Genomic DNA, 16458 nt, shown 5'->3' with positions numbered 1-16458 from the left:
TATAGTATTAAACGTGACCTATATAGCCAAGATTAGCTGTGTGCCAAGGACAGGCTTGAAGTACACAAGACGAATTTAGATCATGTGGCTATAATTGTAGTGTGTTCTAAATGATCTACCACGTGTACAGTTCAACCGATTTTGTACCTGGCTATACAATGAACATTTCATGTTGTGCACAACTTAATACCGTAGGTACAGTCGTGCAACTATTAATAGCCAAGCTGATTGGTGAAGATCATGTGATGAGCACTTGGTGTTGTCATTAAGTCTCTGTAAATACTTCTAATGTGGTGTTAACAGTACAAAATGGACTTCAAGGAGAGTCAATAAGTATAAAGTAGTGTATACGCGAGCTTCTCGTTTAATAACTACATTTGTATTGTAGAATTCAATTTTTCATGTGAATAATGGACTGGCTTGCAAGCAGGGGCCTAACCATAGATAGAACAGGACTGTTCTACTTATGGCCTAATCATATAGGAGGTTGATCTCTCGGCAGCCCGCACCCCTCACGCCTGAGTGTAGTGCAGCATAATTTGTGTTTGGCTCAGTGAGATCTTAGTATACTAAGATCTCGCTGAGCCAAACACTTCATGATCAGGAACTTCAGTTTTTCATGATTTAGTAGATTAGCTTTTTATTTATTTATCATCTAGCAGCTAGTAGATGCATAGACTAAATTGAGACTGGTGTAGGATGAATTCAAAAGTTTGCATGGTTTTCTTTGATGTTTTGTCGTCCTTCTAATCCTACTATAATTTCTATTTTCTACATGTGTACTGTATTCCAAGTCTTTTATCTAGGTTTGTCTAAAAGAGTAGCCTCGATCTCAGGCCTCTTCAGGGGAGGCCAGTGAAGAAGGCTAATAAAAGAGAAGCCATGTAAATGAATGGTATGAAAAGGGTGGATCTGCAAAGATAGGGCCAAAGTTCATTGATAGACTACGTACTTCTACATAATTATTATAAATATAAAAGTCTGATCTACAAATCAACCTATGACTGATGAGTATCAATGTTCAAACCAATGGAGCTTCGGAGACTGCTGATAGCTTCAATTAAATTTCACAGGAATGCTCATAAACCATTGCTAGGTCCCTTGGCTAGTCAATGTAGCCTCCGATATATGAGTTGCTTACAGTACACTCATACTCCCAGTGGGAGTACAAGTGCTAAACTGGACAACCATGGTAAAAGTTTAATAGTACAAGCCAATGGCGAAGATTCTTCTTATCATTCGACCTGGTTGAGGCACAACTGCCAGTGCCCCTCCTGTTTGGCCCCCAGTGGACAGAAGACCATTGACCTCTCTGAGATTACGCCGTCAATTACGCTTAAATCTGTTGCGCTCATAGGTTTGTGATATTTTGTAAATGTTGGTAGAAGTTGCACTCTTTTTGATAGATGGCAGGCTAAATCTCTTCTGGTCCAGTGGTCACCATGGCTACATTCAGATAGATTATTTACAGACGAGAAGAAATTTACAGCAAAATGCAGACCTGTCCACTCCTAAAACAGCTGTAAGTGTTTATTCATACCACATACATGTAGATACACGTGTGTTCATTGCTGTCAGATTGACCTTCCAGTAATGAGTGCCACGGGATTGACGAATGACAGAGAGAAGCTATGGAGGCAAGTCCCAATTTGTAGTGCTTATACAATGTAATCAAGTATTGGTGTGAACAGGTGGCTTTATTTGCTCAATGAGTATGGTGTGTGTCTGCTGACAAACATGGGGGAAGTTCAGGAAGAGTGCAAAAAGGTCAGCTAAATATATAGTCAGACTAGAAAGCAGTTTATTCAGTTGTCTTGAGTCTCTAGTAAGGCACCTACGACTAGACTACAATGTGAAAAGTTGCTAGGACCACTCCTATGTACTTAGGTAGTTGTTGCCTAGCAACAAAAGATAAGCAAGTATATCTGGCAACAATGAGTAAGTGCTGCTAACATTTTCATGATCGATATTTACTATTATTAGATCAAACGCGATATCAGCCGCACATGTACAGAGCACTCAGCACATTGCATTGAAAGACGCTCCATCTCCTCATGTGCTCCTGATAAAACATACCCCAAATTCTTTAGAGAAAAGATAGTCATTCATTGTTGGATAATGTGTTACATAATGGGTTCATGCATAGACAGACATGTTCTAATTCACCTGCTAATATTCCACATGTACTCGCTGTTGTGTATTAGCTCGCTGAGACCATGTACAATGTCCAAGATACAGTATATGGAGAGGTAGGTCAACACTGCTAGCTGAATGATTATATAAATTTGTATTTGAAAGACATTCCATGTGGAAGCGCAAGAAGATTTTGTCAACATCGCCTATAGCAACCAGACTCTAACATTTCACATGGATCTAATATATTATGAGTCGCCTCCTGGTCTACAAATACTGCACTGTCTCCGGTAATGATTTGTGTTAAAACGACTATATAGTCACATGCAGATCGATTACGTGCAGTTTTGACGATTGTGTGGAGGGGGGCGAGAGTGTGATGCTAGATATGTTCCCAGTGGTAGAAGAGCTACGAGAGAAGTGGCCAAAACACTTCAAAACACTATCAAGGGTGCCTGCCACGTTTCAGAAAATACATTATGAAAGGTACATGTACATAGCCGTATATTTTTTAATTTATCAGACAGCAAAAATAATTACTGCTGGGTATAATTGGCACTATTGCACGTGGTATGCCTGGAATAATTAAAACAGGCATCCGAGCTACTAGCTAAGTACAGTGTACGACTGAACAGTTGTGCACTAGATCTAACCACATTAAAACTAGTTAAGCTTTGAGCTATCAAACTGCAGAACTCTTGCTATAACTATAAAGCTACGTTGTCTGGAATGTATCTTAAATTAAAGTGTCAGCTGTCAGTATTAGAATGACGAACATTGCCCAGAAAAGTGTCCGGAATAACTAGAAGATAATTTATACGGTATATACACCGTACTCACCCGAAAATGCGCCCCCTTCGTATTTAACCCCCTCCTAGTACACCAGTAGGAGCAGGAATGTATTGCTGTAATATAGCATCGATTAATAGCAAGAGTACGTAACAAAAGAGAGAGAGTATAGAACGAAGCTATACCTTGCATCGGAAAGTAACGTGACTTCCTGCTTAGTAGCTGGCCAATCCCAGCACCTGATTTGCCTTGAGGCAGCAAAATGTTTTTGCTAAATTGTCATTATTGATCACGCGTTTCAGACAGTAAGTCACGTTATTTTCTGAATACTGATGCAAAAGTATGCATGCTGTTGATACTCTCTCTCTCTCTTACTACGGACTCTTGTTATAACTATTATATGATGTAGCTTTTAAATCTAAAGTCTAACGTTTAAATAGATGGATGAAAACTATCTAGCTAGCTAGAGATCTCATGATACAGTTAGTGATTACAGTTATAGTGACCCAGTTCTATGTTGCGGAAGAGACTGGTGCAAAAGTTCGCTACTCTAGCCAGTAGCTTAGCTAGAGATCCCTGCATGGTACTGTTAGTTCGCAGATGACCTGTCTTCCCTTTGAAGATGTGTTTACCTGCATAATTATGTACCATGCATAACGTGAGTCAGCAGCTAAGCAGGAATTTTTGAGTCCCACCCCATGATTTTATGGTTCTATGCAAGAGGGAAGGGAGTGTATTTTCGGGAGAGTACGGTACAAATCAATGGGGGGCTCTCTTGAATGTATAGTAAAAATTGTTTTTACAGATACGTACATATACTGACTCTCGTTAATCCGGTCACCCTTGGGACCATGCAGCTTGGCCGGAATAGCGAGGTGGCTGCAGCTCAGGAAATAGCCGCGGCTTAAAAACGACCTTTCCTCGAATCTAATGACTACTTTTGCGGTTCTTGTCTCGAGGATAATGTAGGATAATGAATCATTCTGTTCTCTATTTAAGTGTAATCCAATTTTATTTGCTAAACCACACCCAAAACGTCATATCTGGCCATAATATACGTATAAAATTACATTGAAAACCTTGTTTGGGACAGCCAGCACTGGCCGGTAAACGGAATAGCGAGTGGCCGTACTTCAGGGTGAGTTTTGTGCAGTAAACATAATTATAGCTAGCATTCCATACCAAGCCAAATGGCCGGTATATCGAGGTGGCCGTACTTTCGAGAGCCGGAATAGCGAGAGTCTACTGTAGTTGTTGATTTGATACATAGAGATGTGTTACGAGTCTGTGAAGTGCTGCTTTCTTTGAGAATTGTGATCTACACACATAATTAGGCAGGCCTTAATTTATGTGCTATATACATATTTTAGAGAAAAGCCTGTGGAAATGGTGTCCTATTGTCCACATATCCAGCTGGACAGATACGGAAAGGTGTGTCACAATACCTGCATGGGTTGGGTACCTAGATGCTTTTGTCTCACTGGCTGTAGGTTGTGCGAATGTCATGGTCTCCTCCCTTTGAAGGACCACTGGATGTACCCAAGGTAAAGTTACAGAGGCAGCATAACAAAGAAATGAACTCAATTCTGAGTAAGCTAGTGGCCAAAAAGTCAGATTAAAGCTATTGCAATGTGCATTGAAAAGTCTACAGTTACCTTAATGAGCAGCATAATAACCGTAGTAAATTTTTGATGGTGTTATGTATGTCTATATTGCTTAGGAAGATGTTATTCCTTACTATGAGGCTTACCACTGTCTCGCTCAAATGTTGGATAAATCCAAATTGAAAGCAAGTTCATTGTTTGTGTTTGTGGTGTGAGTGTGACTGGTGTCCATGTTATATAATTACAATTATAGCTGAGCCATCGACTTAAGCCAGGGGAGGCAATGACGTTCAATAATCGAAGAATACTGCACTCCAGGAAACATTTTACTCTTAACGGAGGACAAAGACATCTGCAAGTATGTGTGAACTGTATAGAATTCTTGTTGTTAGTTAAATATTTTCCTTGTGATATATATTGTTTGGTATTGCAGGGTGCTTATGTGAATATTGACCACTTCAAAAGCACTTACGAAGTTCTCTGCAAACAACTCGGAAAAACTGAAGTTCCCATCAGACGAGTTTTCAATGTGAACTCATCATAGATTATAGCCGCTATTTGGGGCGTCCCCTAATAGAGAGATGACTGCATGTATTCACTCGGAGTGGCCTATGTAGTCTAATGTAGATGACAACCATGTTTTTAAGCTGTATCTTATACACCTTGTGTGTACTGATTACATCTCTATTTATAATAATTATTATGCATATAAAAAATTATATACCGATACATGTAATATTATTTCCGTAGCTAAGTGCATATATTAACCCATTTTCAACGATGACATATTTTTTGCTCATAATTGTATTTAGTTTCACTATGACATCACATCTTATTTTGAAATTGGTGTCATTATTGCTGTATAACAAGCTATATTCCAGAGTCCAGTTGTCCTGTCTTGCTGACAGAGGCCCAAGCCATTCCTTTGGTGGTGTAGTGTCTGGCCACACACCCCTCTTTTGTCACCATGATTGCTCCACCACGCCCGCCAACACGATCCAACATGTACCCTAGAGACTCACTCAGGGCACCTTCAGCATCTATACCTGTGTGTAGCCCATATGCTTTTCAAAAATGGGACATTTGCAATTGATACATACATCATCAGGAGTGCATGAATATTCATGCACTCCTGACATCATAGATAAGCCTAATTTTAAAGGGCTACAAAACAAAAACGAACTTGTTAAATGGCACGATCCAAAATACCAAAGGCCATGCAGCCGCTCAAAAAAGAACAGTTACTAAATTATAAATTATTGCATGTAAGGTATTTTATTAGGTACATTCTGGAATACTGGTGTCCTGTTTACTGTAGTACCATTCTTGGCCTGCAGTGTTGATAGAGACCTCTGTGCCAGTAACACTTTAGCAATTGACTCTCCATGACCAGTACAGGATATGCCTCCCACTCCACTATCAGCAATTGCCCCACACCCAATCAGAGGGCAATCTCCTACTCGCCCAACACGCTTTAACGAGATTCCACCAGTTGAGGTACCGGCTGCTATGTTTCCACAGAGATCGATGGCCACGGCTCCTACAGTGTCATGTCCTAAGTGGTTATCTATATTGAACACGTTATCCACCACACTAGAGTATTGTTTGAACGTCTGATAGGCCTCCTTTGCTTCTGCAGTGACCAGTTCATCAGGGTCCACCTCAGGTACACCCTTCTCCTTGGCAAACAGGTTGGCCCCCACTCCAATGAGCATCACATGAGGTGTGTCGTCCATCACCATTCTAGCCAGAGATATAGGATGAGAAATGTTCCTCACTCCAGCTACAGACCCAAAGTTGAGTGATGCTGTGAGGTTACAGTGGACTCGATAATAATGTAAACTAGATGTATGCGGACTGTCTTACATCCATCTGTAATGATAGCATCCATTTCCACTTCTCCTGCTGCATTGAGGACTGAGCCATGGCCAGCATCCATGAGAGGGTGGTCCTCCAGGACACACACAGCCAGCTCAACTGAAGTTACAAGTGGACATCTAGAATATGGCTGCAATTAACCCTTCACCTCACTTAAAAATAATTATGGAATGTAGAAATCTTAGTGTATATATATATGGTGTGGTCTCGTAATGATTTACTAAGACGTTAGACGTCTATGTACACTATATATAGCTGTAGCCGTTGACTTATGTTTTTTTTTATGTGTGAGGTGAAAAAGAATGGTAGATTCTATATCAATCGTTACCATTTTACCAGCATCCACTGCAGATTTGCCCTCAGTTAATGCTTTGTGTGCTTCTTGTGCAGCCTTCTTACATCCTTCTCTCAAAGGATCAGCTTCGTGGTCTGGAATGTCATATGCTCCAGCATGCACAATAACAGCAGCCATTTTTGATAGGTACACAGGAGGCTGGATTCACTTATAAATTGACCTTGGCTAATAATTATTTAATAAGGTCACTAATTAATTTTCTCCAAACTCTTGAATCGTTTTTTGCTTGAGTGCATGGTCAAATTAGACATTCTTATGCTTGCGAGACTGAATTTATGGTGACAAAATTTGACCACCTTTAAAAAATTACGTTCAACTTTTAAATACAGAAATAGACTAGACTAGGGCATTGTTAAATATGTATACAAAAACACGAAGCGGCTTTATGTTAAGAGTCAAATCCACATTCTATGTTATAATCCTGCATGTATAAGGGCAAGCGAAGCAAACACAACATAATTATAGTGCTCAGTGTTATGCTTATGGAGTTATAATTATTTAAGGAAAATATACATACATAATTACATTCAAACATCACAACTTCTCTTAATACACAAAATAATCGTTTAGGTTTATAACCCATTATAAGTTATACAATTTGCCTGATCACCCAAATATGCTCTACATGCTCCTAGTATAATTATACAGTCATGTATATAGACAACAAATCTATACCACTATAGTACAACATAGCACACGTTCTGTGCCATGACATGATGTATATATTTTACACTGAGAATTTGAAATTTGTCACAAGCATAGAAAGAGATAATTAACCATAAAGCAATGAGAAAAAGTTAACATTGACCACACATTGAAAAGGGAAACTACAAACATTAAATCACGTACATGTACAACATCATGTACTTAACTAGCAAAAAAATATTGAAAGTCAAGTTACCCAACCTGACAAAATAGAAATCAGTCTTATCAATATCTATATACTGGCATTGACTGCCATCCAATACAACTATAAACCTACAGCTAATGAAAGTGTGAAAACACACACCGAACAAACGGAACATTGGACTATGTCTCTTGTGAGGAGGGCAATACAGAGTCTACAGTGTTGTACTGCTGTAATGCCATTGCTGTGTCATAATCTGCAGGTAGATATGATTTTCTCCGGATCATGCTACGGCCTGGCTTGGGTCCACTGGCACTGTCAGGGTTCTCCTGAATGGTCTTATTATGTGGTTCCTGCAATGAGGGAGAGGTGCGAGATTCACTGAGTGTGCAGTGGGAGATACTGATGGACAGGGAAAACATGCAGTCACGTTACGGCAGGGTCAATAAATAGAAGGCACCCTTGAATAGCATTACTCAGTACAACTTTGCATCAAGTCTCTTCAGAATCGTGCGTAAAAAATCTGTAGCCTGTGTATGTCGAAACTTTCTATTTGACTTATTAGCGATAGGGAAAACATGCAGCCACGTTACGGCAGGATCAATAAATTAGAAGGCACCCTTGAATAATTACTCAGTACAACTTTGCATCAAGTCTCTTCAGAATCGTACGTAAAAAATCTGTAGCCTGTTTGTCGAAACGTTGTATTCGCTACTTAGTAAGGCTGATACTAGAGCATTAGAAAAAAATCCATTTGCATGTAAACCTCTTTTATTTGAGATTGATGTACGACTCTTTCCCTTGCTTTGGTGCTTTCCCTGGACAAGCAACGAATTGGTTGAGTTCAAGAAAACAAAACAAGACAGGAATAAGCCTTTATTTAAAGTAGTACGTGAGACAGTCACACAAAAGGATGGCGGAATTGTCTAGGTAGGAGAAGTCAAGCGAATTAAGTCAAGCGTGAGAGGTAATCAGCAATCATCGCAAATCTGAGCAAAACGCTTTTAATCCAGATTTTTAGTCGTTTGGAAACCTGAAGCAGAACTCTGGAGATGGTTGTACTTAGAGAAACTGCTCCTTGAGAAACTTACTTACTTATAGCCAGCCATACAAAATATACCTACAGGATAGCCATGATACCGTATAGCAGGTATATTTCGAGGGTATAAATTTTCGCGGATGTGCCTTTAGAAAGGTTTTCGCGGATTTAATTTTCGTGGAATAGCGCCTTTTTTGCAGCATGCATGCATGAAATATTAAATTCGCGGTTATAAATGTTCACGGTTCATGCCTAATCCGCGAAAACCACGAACATTTATACCCTCGAAATATACCCTCTATACGGTAGCTAGCCTGACTTATCTAACTCTAACCCTACAGATACATCCAGACCTCATAAACTCCCTGTCATGCACTCTCTGTTGAGATATCATTACTTACAAGGGGCACAGACGAGGGAGGGGCCTCTCCTGTAGTGTCCTCCATCGGCTCGGGTTGGGGAATATTGAGTTTTGTGGTGATTGCTTCTGGTCTAGACAACTTGATAAACTGCAATAACAATGAATAGTAGTTAATGAATTATTGTTCATCGTGAAAATTAATGAGTAGGATACACACCATATCGTACTGTTGCTTAAACATGTACTGTATTTACTTGATTAAACGCCCGGGCGTTTATTTCAGATCGAAGTCTTTAGAGGGGGCGTTTAAACGAGGAGGGCGTTTAATCCAGGAGGGCATTTATTGTTATGTCTCCTCCAAAACTCTTGCACAGCAGCAGTTATTGTGCTCTTCTTGGGCTGCTGTCTCAGCTTAAATTTATTTCTAAGCTTAAATTTAAGTCATAGGAGTGCCCTCTGTGTCGGTATCTCTCTCTCTGCCATCGATGCATCATAAAAAAGTGTTTTTATTTTTTATTCTATGCTGCCACGCTTGCAACTGGGTTCCACGTGCTATTTAGCTCCACCCACAGTGCCACGCCCCATACATGGGCGATTATTTAAGATGGGCGTTTATTGACAAAGACAGAGCTTTTGGGTGTTTATTCAAGGAGGGCGTTTAATCAAGTAAATACGGTATATTGATCAAAGAACTATACTGTACCTGTGGATTTTTCAGTGCTAATTTCTCGATTTTGTTCCAAGCTTCTTCTCTATCTCTCAAGTGGCCCTCAGCACTGTGGTGTAGCAACAAGTAACATTATACCACAGTAGTTAATCTCTAAAAGTGGATACTTTTTGTAAAACATCAGCGCCTATAATACAATAAGCACAACTATTTTACAGGTAGAATCTTCTTCACTTCTATAGCATGTAAAACGGTATAATTATACTCAAGTTAGTACTCACGCTTGGCAGTCTTCCTCGTATTTCTGATTGCACTCATCAAAAAGTTTCTGGTTCATCTCCATGAATATCTTGAGAGCATTATAGATAAGTCCACTGATAGTTCTACAAACAGAGAAAAGAATTACCACTGAATCACAAGCTAACATTGCTACTTAAAAAGAGCATGCAGAGTAAAAGCGCATCGATACGCAGGTTGGAATAACACTTTTTAACTACCACAGCATCATTTACGGTGTGCTTGAACCAAGAAGTCTTCAACTAGCTAGGCTCCATAATTATAGTAAGAACTGCATGTATATAGCATGCTTACTGTAAACTTGTAAGCTAGCTAGGGCACTGACTATGCTAGCATCAACATGACCAGTAGCCTGTGCTAGTTTAAGCTACGGTTTAAGGCTATTTTGATCTACTTTCTACATAGCTGGCTCGCTCTACACTTTTGCAAAATTGGATGGGGTCGTCTCATGTAGAAGTGAATGGCTGAAATGTTAATGTACATGGCTAAGGCGTCATATCTAAAAGCTACAATCAAGACAGTCGCACTAGGGACAAAATAACTATATCAAAATCACAGACACACTACTGTAACGCCTACGCGACTCAGGTTAAGAAGGTTGCTATAATTATAAGTAGATGCAATAATTTACAAATATCCTTTACAGGGGCAGGTAAAGCTTTGTCAAAGGTAATAGCTCACTTGTTCCAATGTGCCTTGGAATGCTTGTAGAGAGCTGGTAGGATAACGGGGAAGAGTGTTTGACTGTTGTCACTTATCAGGCTCATCACGTAGTCATTGCTCCAGTAGTACAGCGCTCGCTCAGCAACCTGTGTGTAACCATGTCAGTGTGTTGTTTGCATGGACATGTACAATCTGAATCTAACACTGAGTCACTGACTGTACTACAGTAAGAGACCTACTACATGTAGCTACAACAGCAGGCATGTATATGTACTACAGACATTGTAAACTATCAGAGACACTTAGTGCAACTGTACATTCAACTCACCTGGAAGTGAGGGCTTGAGATACAGCGAGCGATTTGCCTGAAAAGAGAGGTCATTACTTTGACAAACTCAATGGGTTCCATGACGTCCATAATCTCCTCAAGTTCATTCAAAAACATCACCTCCTTGGTGCTGTGGACTTTGGGCCAATACTTCAGCAGCCCTGTTACCACCTGAGATTACAATGCACAGGAATAGGGTATTATGATAGTGTACAAGAAAGCATCTGTGGACCATACCCAAACATATACAGTGTGACAGACAACCAAAAGAGTAGATTTTACATTTTGGCGAAGATTTTCGTAAGTAGTGGTGTTTTGGTCAATTTTAGTCGAGTTCAGGTAAAGTTATTGGCGCTTACCTAAAACCACCACCTGTTACATCCTCATTACAAGATGGCTGCTTGAAGATGAGAACAGGCGAAAATGATTTTATGTTAGCATAAAATCAGCCTAATTTTTTTTTTATTTGTGCACGAGCTTCTAAGATTCAGCAGAAGTCTAGGCTACTAGTACATGTAGATCCTGTTGGTTTGTGGTGGAAAAATCATGTTACTCATTATGTTGATTTTTGAGGAGCATGTAATACAAGAGTGTAGTTTTCATCTATACCCTACCTGGAGGATATCTTAGCTGCTAGTCTAGAGTAGCTCTATTGCACGATATTTTAAACTTTTTGCTGACGCAAGCAATGGTAATCCTAATTAGTGACTCCACGAATCATCTTGTCGTTACATACAAACCTCTGTGATGACAACCTCTCAGGTAACACTCATAACATGTCATGGCGGGCGTAACAAGGACACTGATACGTCAAAACAAAGTATTTACAGGAATGATGCTGAATATGCTTCTAAGATGTTTTGTTGGCTATACATGTAACTCGATCAAGATATTAGTTACATACCTTTCAACAGTTTACCACAGAAACCATCTGGTAGAGTTTTTGTATAAAAAATCTACTCTCCTTGGTTGTCGCACTACCAGAAATTAGGTTCATCAACTATACCACACATGACATTTTTTTATGGTTTTACCAAACTTTATAATATGCCAGGGAACTACAGTAACACGTAACACACAGTTATAACTTCTTATAACTTTATGCACCGCCTAATAAAGGTTAGGTAGTACATAATAATACTTATGCATACATGTATTATCCGTATTTACTGGCAGAAGAGCAATGAAAAGTGTTTCAACATACATGTGAAAAGCGTGTGTAATGAATATGTCGAGCCTACCCAGCCCAATGCACAGATAGTACACTATACCATACAGGGCTGCATTGAGGGGGGGAGAGGGGGGTAATTTACCCCCCCTGGGCACAGTTTCGCCCCCCCCCCCCCCCCAGGATCTGGCAGATTCATTTTACTGCTATAATTCTGATGACTTCGCCCCTCCTACATTTTTAATTTGCCCAATTCACCCCCCCTGATCCAAAATCCTGGATGCAGCCCTGCCATATACCCTATAATTTGCCCAATTCTCCCCCCCTGATCCAAAATCCTGGATGCAGCCCTACCATATACCATATAGCGGGTACTTATCTGTGGTCTGACCTTGATAAACTTAGGCGTGGTTTACCAGAATACATGCAACGAAAACTACCCGCTATACGATAGGTATCAGCCACTCACAGATTCAGTAAGTGATGGGTCCTTCTCCAGGTACTGCACTACACAATAGGCAAGCTGGGGGTGGTAGCAGCTCAAGGACTTGACTTTGTGGAGGGGAATGAGTACTCGAAGCAGAAAAGATTTGTGCTCTTCTTTGAGTGGCAGTGCAAATCCATTGATGATACTGTGTGATGTGGAAAATGTTGTTTCAACATGGAAATTATCAAAGGGACTGTATAATGTTCTAGCCAGAACTTGCTATGACATAATTCTTTCAACATGCTAGACAGGAGATCATGTATTAAGAGGTGTGAAACAGTTGAATAAAACCCGCTAATTGTATTTAGCACCTTCGAGTCTGTATTAAATTGCTACTACCCTTGACATACACTCTGTCTGTTTGAGAACAGCTACCAACACATCAAAGCATTGGGGATGGCTGGCTGCATCTATGGCTACGCTTAATGCCTAAACCTCTCTCAACAATTACATGTACGCCCATAGGAACTTGCCGAATTTTCAAACAATATTAGCAGAGAACCCCCTCAAAACACTCCTGTCTCACTCACGAATATCCAAAACTACATATAAGGTGCTGATGTTTCCTCTGCCATAAACCATAATCCTAAATCGCGTAATTGACACGCCCCACACCTGTCACTAACATATGCTCCTCAAATTGATACAATGATTCCTGATACTTGATGTTACTACATGTACAACCAGAAAAAACTGACCTTCCAAGAATCTCCAGTAGCTCTGCTATTCCACTATGCTTCTCTGTCTCATAGATAAACCTACAAAAGACAACGCACATTGACCAAAATGACAAATGGCAGTGTGTAAAGTGGACAATGGACATCAGTATGCATTAAACTTACATGTTAGTGTATACTGATATTGTTACTGTATACATGTAGCATAGAAGCAACACTACAGTCTAGTAGTGCCTAGTGCAAGACTCGGGTTCTACACTACACTCACTTATAGAAGATATTGCTGATCTGTTTCCTAATGTGCTGTCTGAGACCCAGGAACTTGCCGTAGATCCTGTGTAGAGTGGTTTTGAGAAAGTCTCTTTCTCGTGGGTCCTCGCTGTCAAACAACTCCAGCAGCTGCAACGAATCAATTATCATTGCAGGGAATCTAAGTACATTGTACATCACCATGGCACTTGTTATGGTTATTCTTATGCAATTCCTTATAAAATTGTATATGATAGCTGCCTGGTGTACACGTACAATACAAATATTATATTGTCATGGTGGTGATATGTAAGAGATCATGTGATACGTGTACATTTGAAAACACAACACACTGCATATGAGTTAGAAAGGGTATAGCCAACTTAATCATAATAGGCAAAAGAGAATCACTACCAGCCAAGCTACTATTATATTGCTGTATCATAGGTCGTTACTGCATGATCACTTAGTAACTAATCTGCCATTCAAGATTGCAAACGCACATAGCTGTTACCAGTGACAACCACTTTGAGATATAGACACACGAAACGTTTTGCCACAATTACTATCCAGTACTATAGAATATGATGATACTCTACATGTACTAATTTTACACTGTAGTAGACTGAATGACAATGACTTTCTCTAACTCATAACAGCATACATCTAACCTGGATGACAAACTTGAGGTCAATATATTTCTTGGCAGTGGATGGTTGAAAGTCCTGAGACTCCAGAAACCGGAGCATGAATTCGTAGACTAGTTGTAGGTGTGGCCAACTTGATTCCAGGGTAGGCTCATCCTCTTCTGGGTCAAACTCAGCCCCTGAGGGATTGGTGTTAGGTGGAAGGGCTCGGAAGGCATTTGTTGCAAACTACATGTGTGTGTGGGAGAGGAGGGGGTCAAACATACATGTAATAATCACACAAACAACTAAAAACATTGACAGAATAAGACTGTGGCCACTCTTCATGTAGGATTTCCCACTACTAATGGCGCTCTAATGAAATCGTACAAAGTGTAATATTGAATATCATTTGAAACGTGAACTAAGAAGATCTATATCTATTACTATGTCACTCAACCCAATATTATGTTTCTGTACAACTGTGTACGAAATAATCTCTACATTTGTATAACCATGACACAAGATCTCCTCACTCCTTTATTTAAGCTTCAAGAAATAAACTTACAACCACTCCTTATGCAAGCTCAGTGAATCAAATTTTAATGGTACAGAAATAGATCTAAAATGACCTAATAGTACTGTAGTATGCCATGCAAGCAGTCATCCTTTGGGTTCATGGTCTTTCCAGCTAAGAAGTAGTTAGGTTACCAGACTGACCACATAAGCACTCAAGCATGATCATAATTATGTAATTGACCAGTCTCAGCATACGTGCAACTTACCAAATTAACTACTTCAGGATAGATGTTCTCTGTGATAACTCCCCTCTGTGTGGTGATGTACTCAACCAGTTCATTGAGAGCTGCTCTTTTGATCTCCTTGTACTTTAGATCAGACAGTGGGTCGAGGTTGAAGTCGAAGATCACGCAACATTGATGAATCTTCTGGATAAACACCTCCTCTCTCGCTGATGGGGCAACATCTGTAAGTGAAAATACAGTACAGAAGTAAATAAAAAGCATTTTAGGGTGTGCCAAATGCACACTAAAAACACCAGTTGCTCAACTTGGCAAAGCTATATTTAGTACAATGCCACTATGTACAATAAGTAAACCAATAAAATGTGAGGCATACACGTGTGTACTCAAATACAGACTTGTGTATAACTCCTATGTTAATTCACATACGATTTGCCTGTACCTTTGTACACTGATTGTGAATGTGCGTGTGCCTAGAGACATTAAGTGTTTTCAAGATCATACACCAAACTTACTCAGCAGTACGTTACAGTAGTTAACTCACAAGCAGTGCTTGGATCTTAATAGTCAAATACTTATGTACACTGTACACACTGGACCGATCTGCGAGATAGTAGACATAAATGTACCTTTGAGCAGAGGAAGCTTTTGTATCTCCCTCTTTTGACTGATATTGAATCTTGAGGAGCCTCTGTTCTTGTCCTTGCGGATATGTGGAGAGGTGAACTGTAGCCTGGTAACCACAGTGGGGAATGTGGGAGTGGGAGCTACTGTCTTCGTCTGTGTGAGTGCACATAATTAATTATGAGGAAGGGGTTTATGTATGTATGCATATGTGTACACGTACGATGGGTGCTACAGTGTTTGTGTATATATAGGGGTCCTTCCATCTTAGTCAAATGGTGGTGACAGATACACCAGCTCTGAATAAACTCACAGGGTGTCCAGGCATGTGAGCGTCGTGCTTGGTAACTTCCGTCATATTTCCTTTGGTATTCGACGGTGTGCCAGCTGTTGTAGTAGTCCCGATCCCGCTTGTAGTCGCAGTGGAGCCAGCCTTTGTGGACTGAGGGGTAGAGGTCTGGCCAGCTGACGGGGACTGCTTTGACTAGAGGATAGAAATTACTAGAATGATTGTGAAGACCACAAGGTAAGTGTGCACTAATTCATAAAACAATGTTAGACCAAACTTGGTCTGGCTAAGCATACACCATAATTATACTTTATGGCAACAACAGTTGTACATACATGTAGTACCTACAGAACTGACCTTATCTTTGTCTTTTTTCCCTTTTATTGGCATCTTCCTTTAATTTACTACACTGTACCGTAAAAGTGTAACTCACTCCCTATGTACTTCTATGTAGCAATGGGAGTGCAAAGTTACTGGCTGCCTCTTTATAATAGAGATGGACAATTCTCCAGCCATAGTTGGGCAGGCATGCACACGTGAGGCCACATGACATGACTGGGTTGGCCTAGACGCGGCTTTTTATCGAGAAAGGCTCTGTTTAGCCTCGATTTCAGGC

General features: G+C 40.1%; 3 protein-coding genes across 4 annotated transcripts; 1 reads left to right on the top strand and 2 right to left on the bottom strand.

Annotated features, from left to right (window-relative positions):
- The first annotated feature begins 811 nt into the window (after positions 1-811).
- On the top strand, positions 812-5328 carry LOC135349023 (gamma-butyrobetaine dioxygenase-like). Its single transcript, XM_064547472.1, has 12 exons — positions 812-1357; positions 1407-1522; positions 1579-1637; positions 1692-1767; positions 2205-2249; positions 2299-2423; positions 2479-2619; positions 4293-4353; positions 4413-4466; positions 4643-4711; positions 4780-4884; positions 4960-5328. The coding sequence occupies exons 1-12, from the start codon at positions 1018-1020 to the stop codon at positions 5068-5070; spliced, it is 1302 nt and encodes a 433-aa protein (XP_064403542.1). The 5' UTR covers positions 812-1017; the 3' UTR covers positions 5071-5328.
- LOC135349031 (isoaspartyl peptidase/L-asparaginase-like) lies at positions 5313-6954 on the bottom strand. 2 transcript variants are annotated; one of them, XM_064547481.1, is made up of 4 exons: positions 6733-6954; positions 6393-6534; positions 5848-6333; positions 5313-5572 (listed from the first exon to the last, which is right to left on the bottom strand). In XM_064547481.1, exons 1-4 carry the CDS (start codon positions 6874-6876, stop codon positions 5397-5399), a joined length of 948 nt encoding a protein of 315 aa, XP_064403551.1. In that variant the 5' UTR covers positions 6877-6954; the 3' UTR covers positions 5313-5396. The 2 variants fall into 2 exon arrangements, with proteins under 2 accessions (XP_064403551.1, XP_064403552.1); XM_064547482.1 differs by having other exon boundaries at positions 6393-6503; positions 6741-6943.
- A 544-nt stretch (positions 6955-7498) lies between these two features.
- LOC135349017 (serine/threonine-protein phosphatase 2A 56 kDa regulatory subunit gamma isoform-like) lies at positions 7499-16394 on the bottom strand. Its single transcript, XM_064547461.1, has 14 exons — positions 16200-16394; positions 15867-16037; positions 15559-15709; positions 14954-15153; positions 14214-14417; positions 13562-13692; positions 13315-13374; positions 12599-12761; positions 10962-11132; positions 10652-10779; positions 9955-10056; positions 9710-9782; positions 9047-9154; positions 7499-7959 (listed from the first exon to the last, which is right to left on the bottom strand). The coding sequence occupies exons 1-14, from the start codon at positions 16230-16232 to the stop codon at positions 7789-7791; spliced, it is 1866 nt and encodes a 621-aa protein (XP_064403531.1). The 5' UTR covers positions 16233-16394; the 3' UTR covers positions 7499-7788.
- Positions 16395-16458: the final 64 nt, after the last annotated feature.

The sequence above is a fragment of the Halichondria panicea genome, chromosome 15 (genome assembly GCF_963675165.1).
Source record: "Halichondria panicea chromosome 15, odHalPani1.1, whole genome shotgun sequence".
In the NCBI taxonomy this organism is placed as follows: Eukaryota; Metazoa; Porifera; class Demospongiae; order Suberitida; family Halichondriidae; genus Halichondria; species Halichondria panicea.
The sequence above is the reverse complement of the archived record's forward strand: the minus strand, read 5'-3'. Positions and strand labels throughout refer to the sequence as shown.

Bases quoted from the DNA above. Each gene is read 5' to 3' on its own strand.
- LOC135349023 (XM_064547472.1), top strand. From the start codon at position 1,018: ATGTTCAAACCAATGGAGCTTCGGAGACTGCTGATAGCTTCAATTAAA. The intron at 1,768-2,204 runs GTCAGCTAAATA...GTTGTGTATTAG, and splicing joins TTCAGGAAGAGTGCAAAAAG to CTCGCTGAGACCATGTACAA. The intron at 2,250-2,298 runs GTAGGTCAACAC...TGTATTTGAAAG, and splicing joins AAGATACAGTATATGGAGAG to ACATTCCATGTGGAAGCGCA.
- LOC135349017 (XM_064547461.1), bottom strand. From the start codon at position 16,232: ATGCCAATAAAAGGGAAAAAAGACAAAGATAAG. The intron at 16,038-16,199 runs GTCAGTTCTGTA...TCTATCCTCTAG, and splicing joins GGAAAAAAGACAAAGATAAG to TCAAAGCAGTCCCCGTCAGC. The intron at 10,780-10,961 runs GTGAGTTGAATG...GGTTACACACAG, and splicing joins TCTCAAGCCCTCACTTCCAG to GTTGCTGAGCGAGCGCTGTA.
- LOC135349031 (XM_064547481.1), bottom strand. From the start codon at position 6,876: ATGGCTGCTGTTATTGTGCATGCTGGAGCATATGACATTCCAGACCAC. The intron at 6,334-6,392 runs GTAAGACAGTCC...GTAACCTCACAG, and splicing joins TGCTATCATTACAGATGGAT to CATCACTCAACTTTGGGTCT. The intron at 5,573-5,847 runs GTACTACAGTAA...GGCTACACACAG, and splicing joins AACACTGCAGGCCAAGAATG to GTATAGATGCTGAAGGTGCC.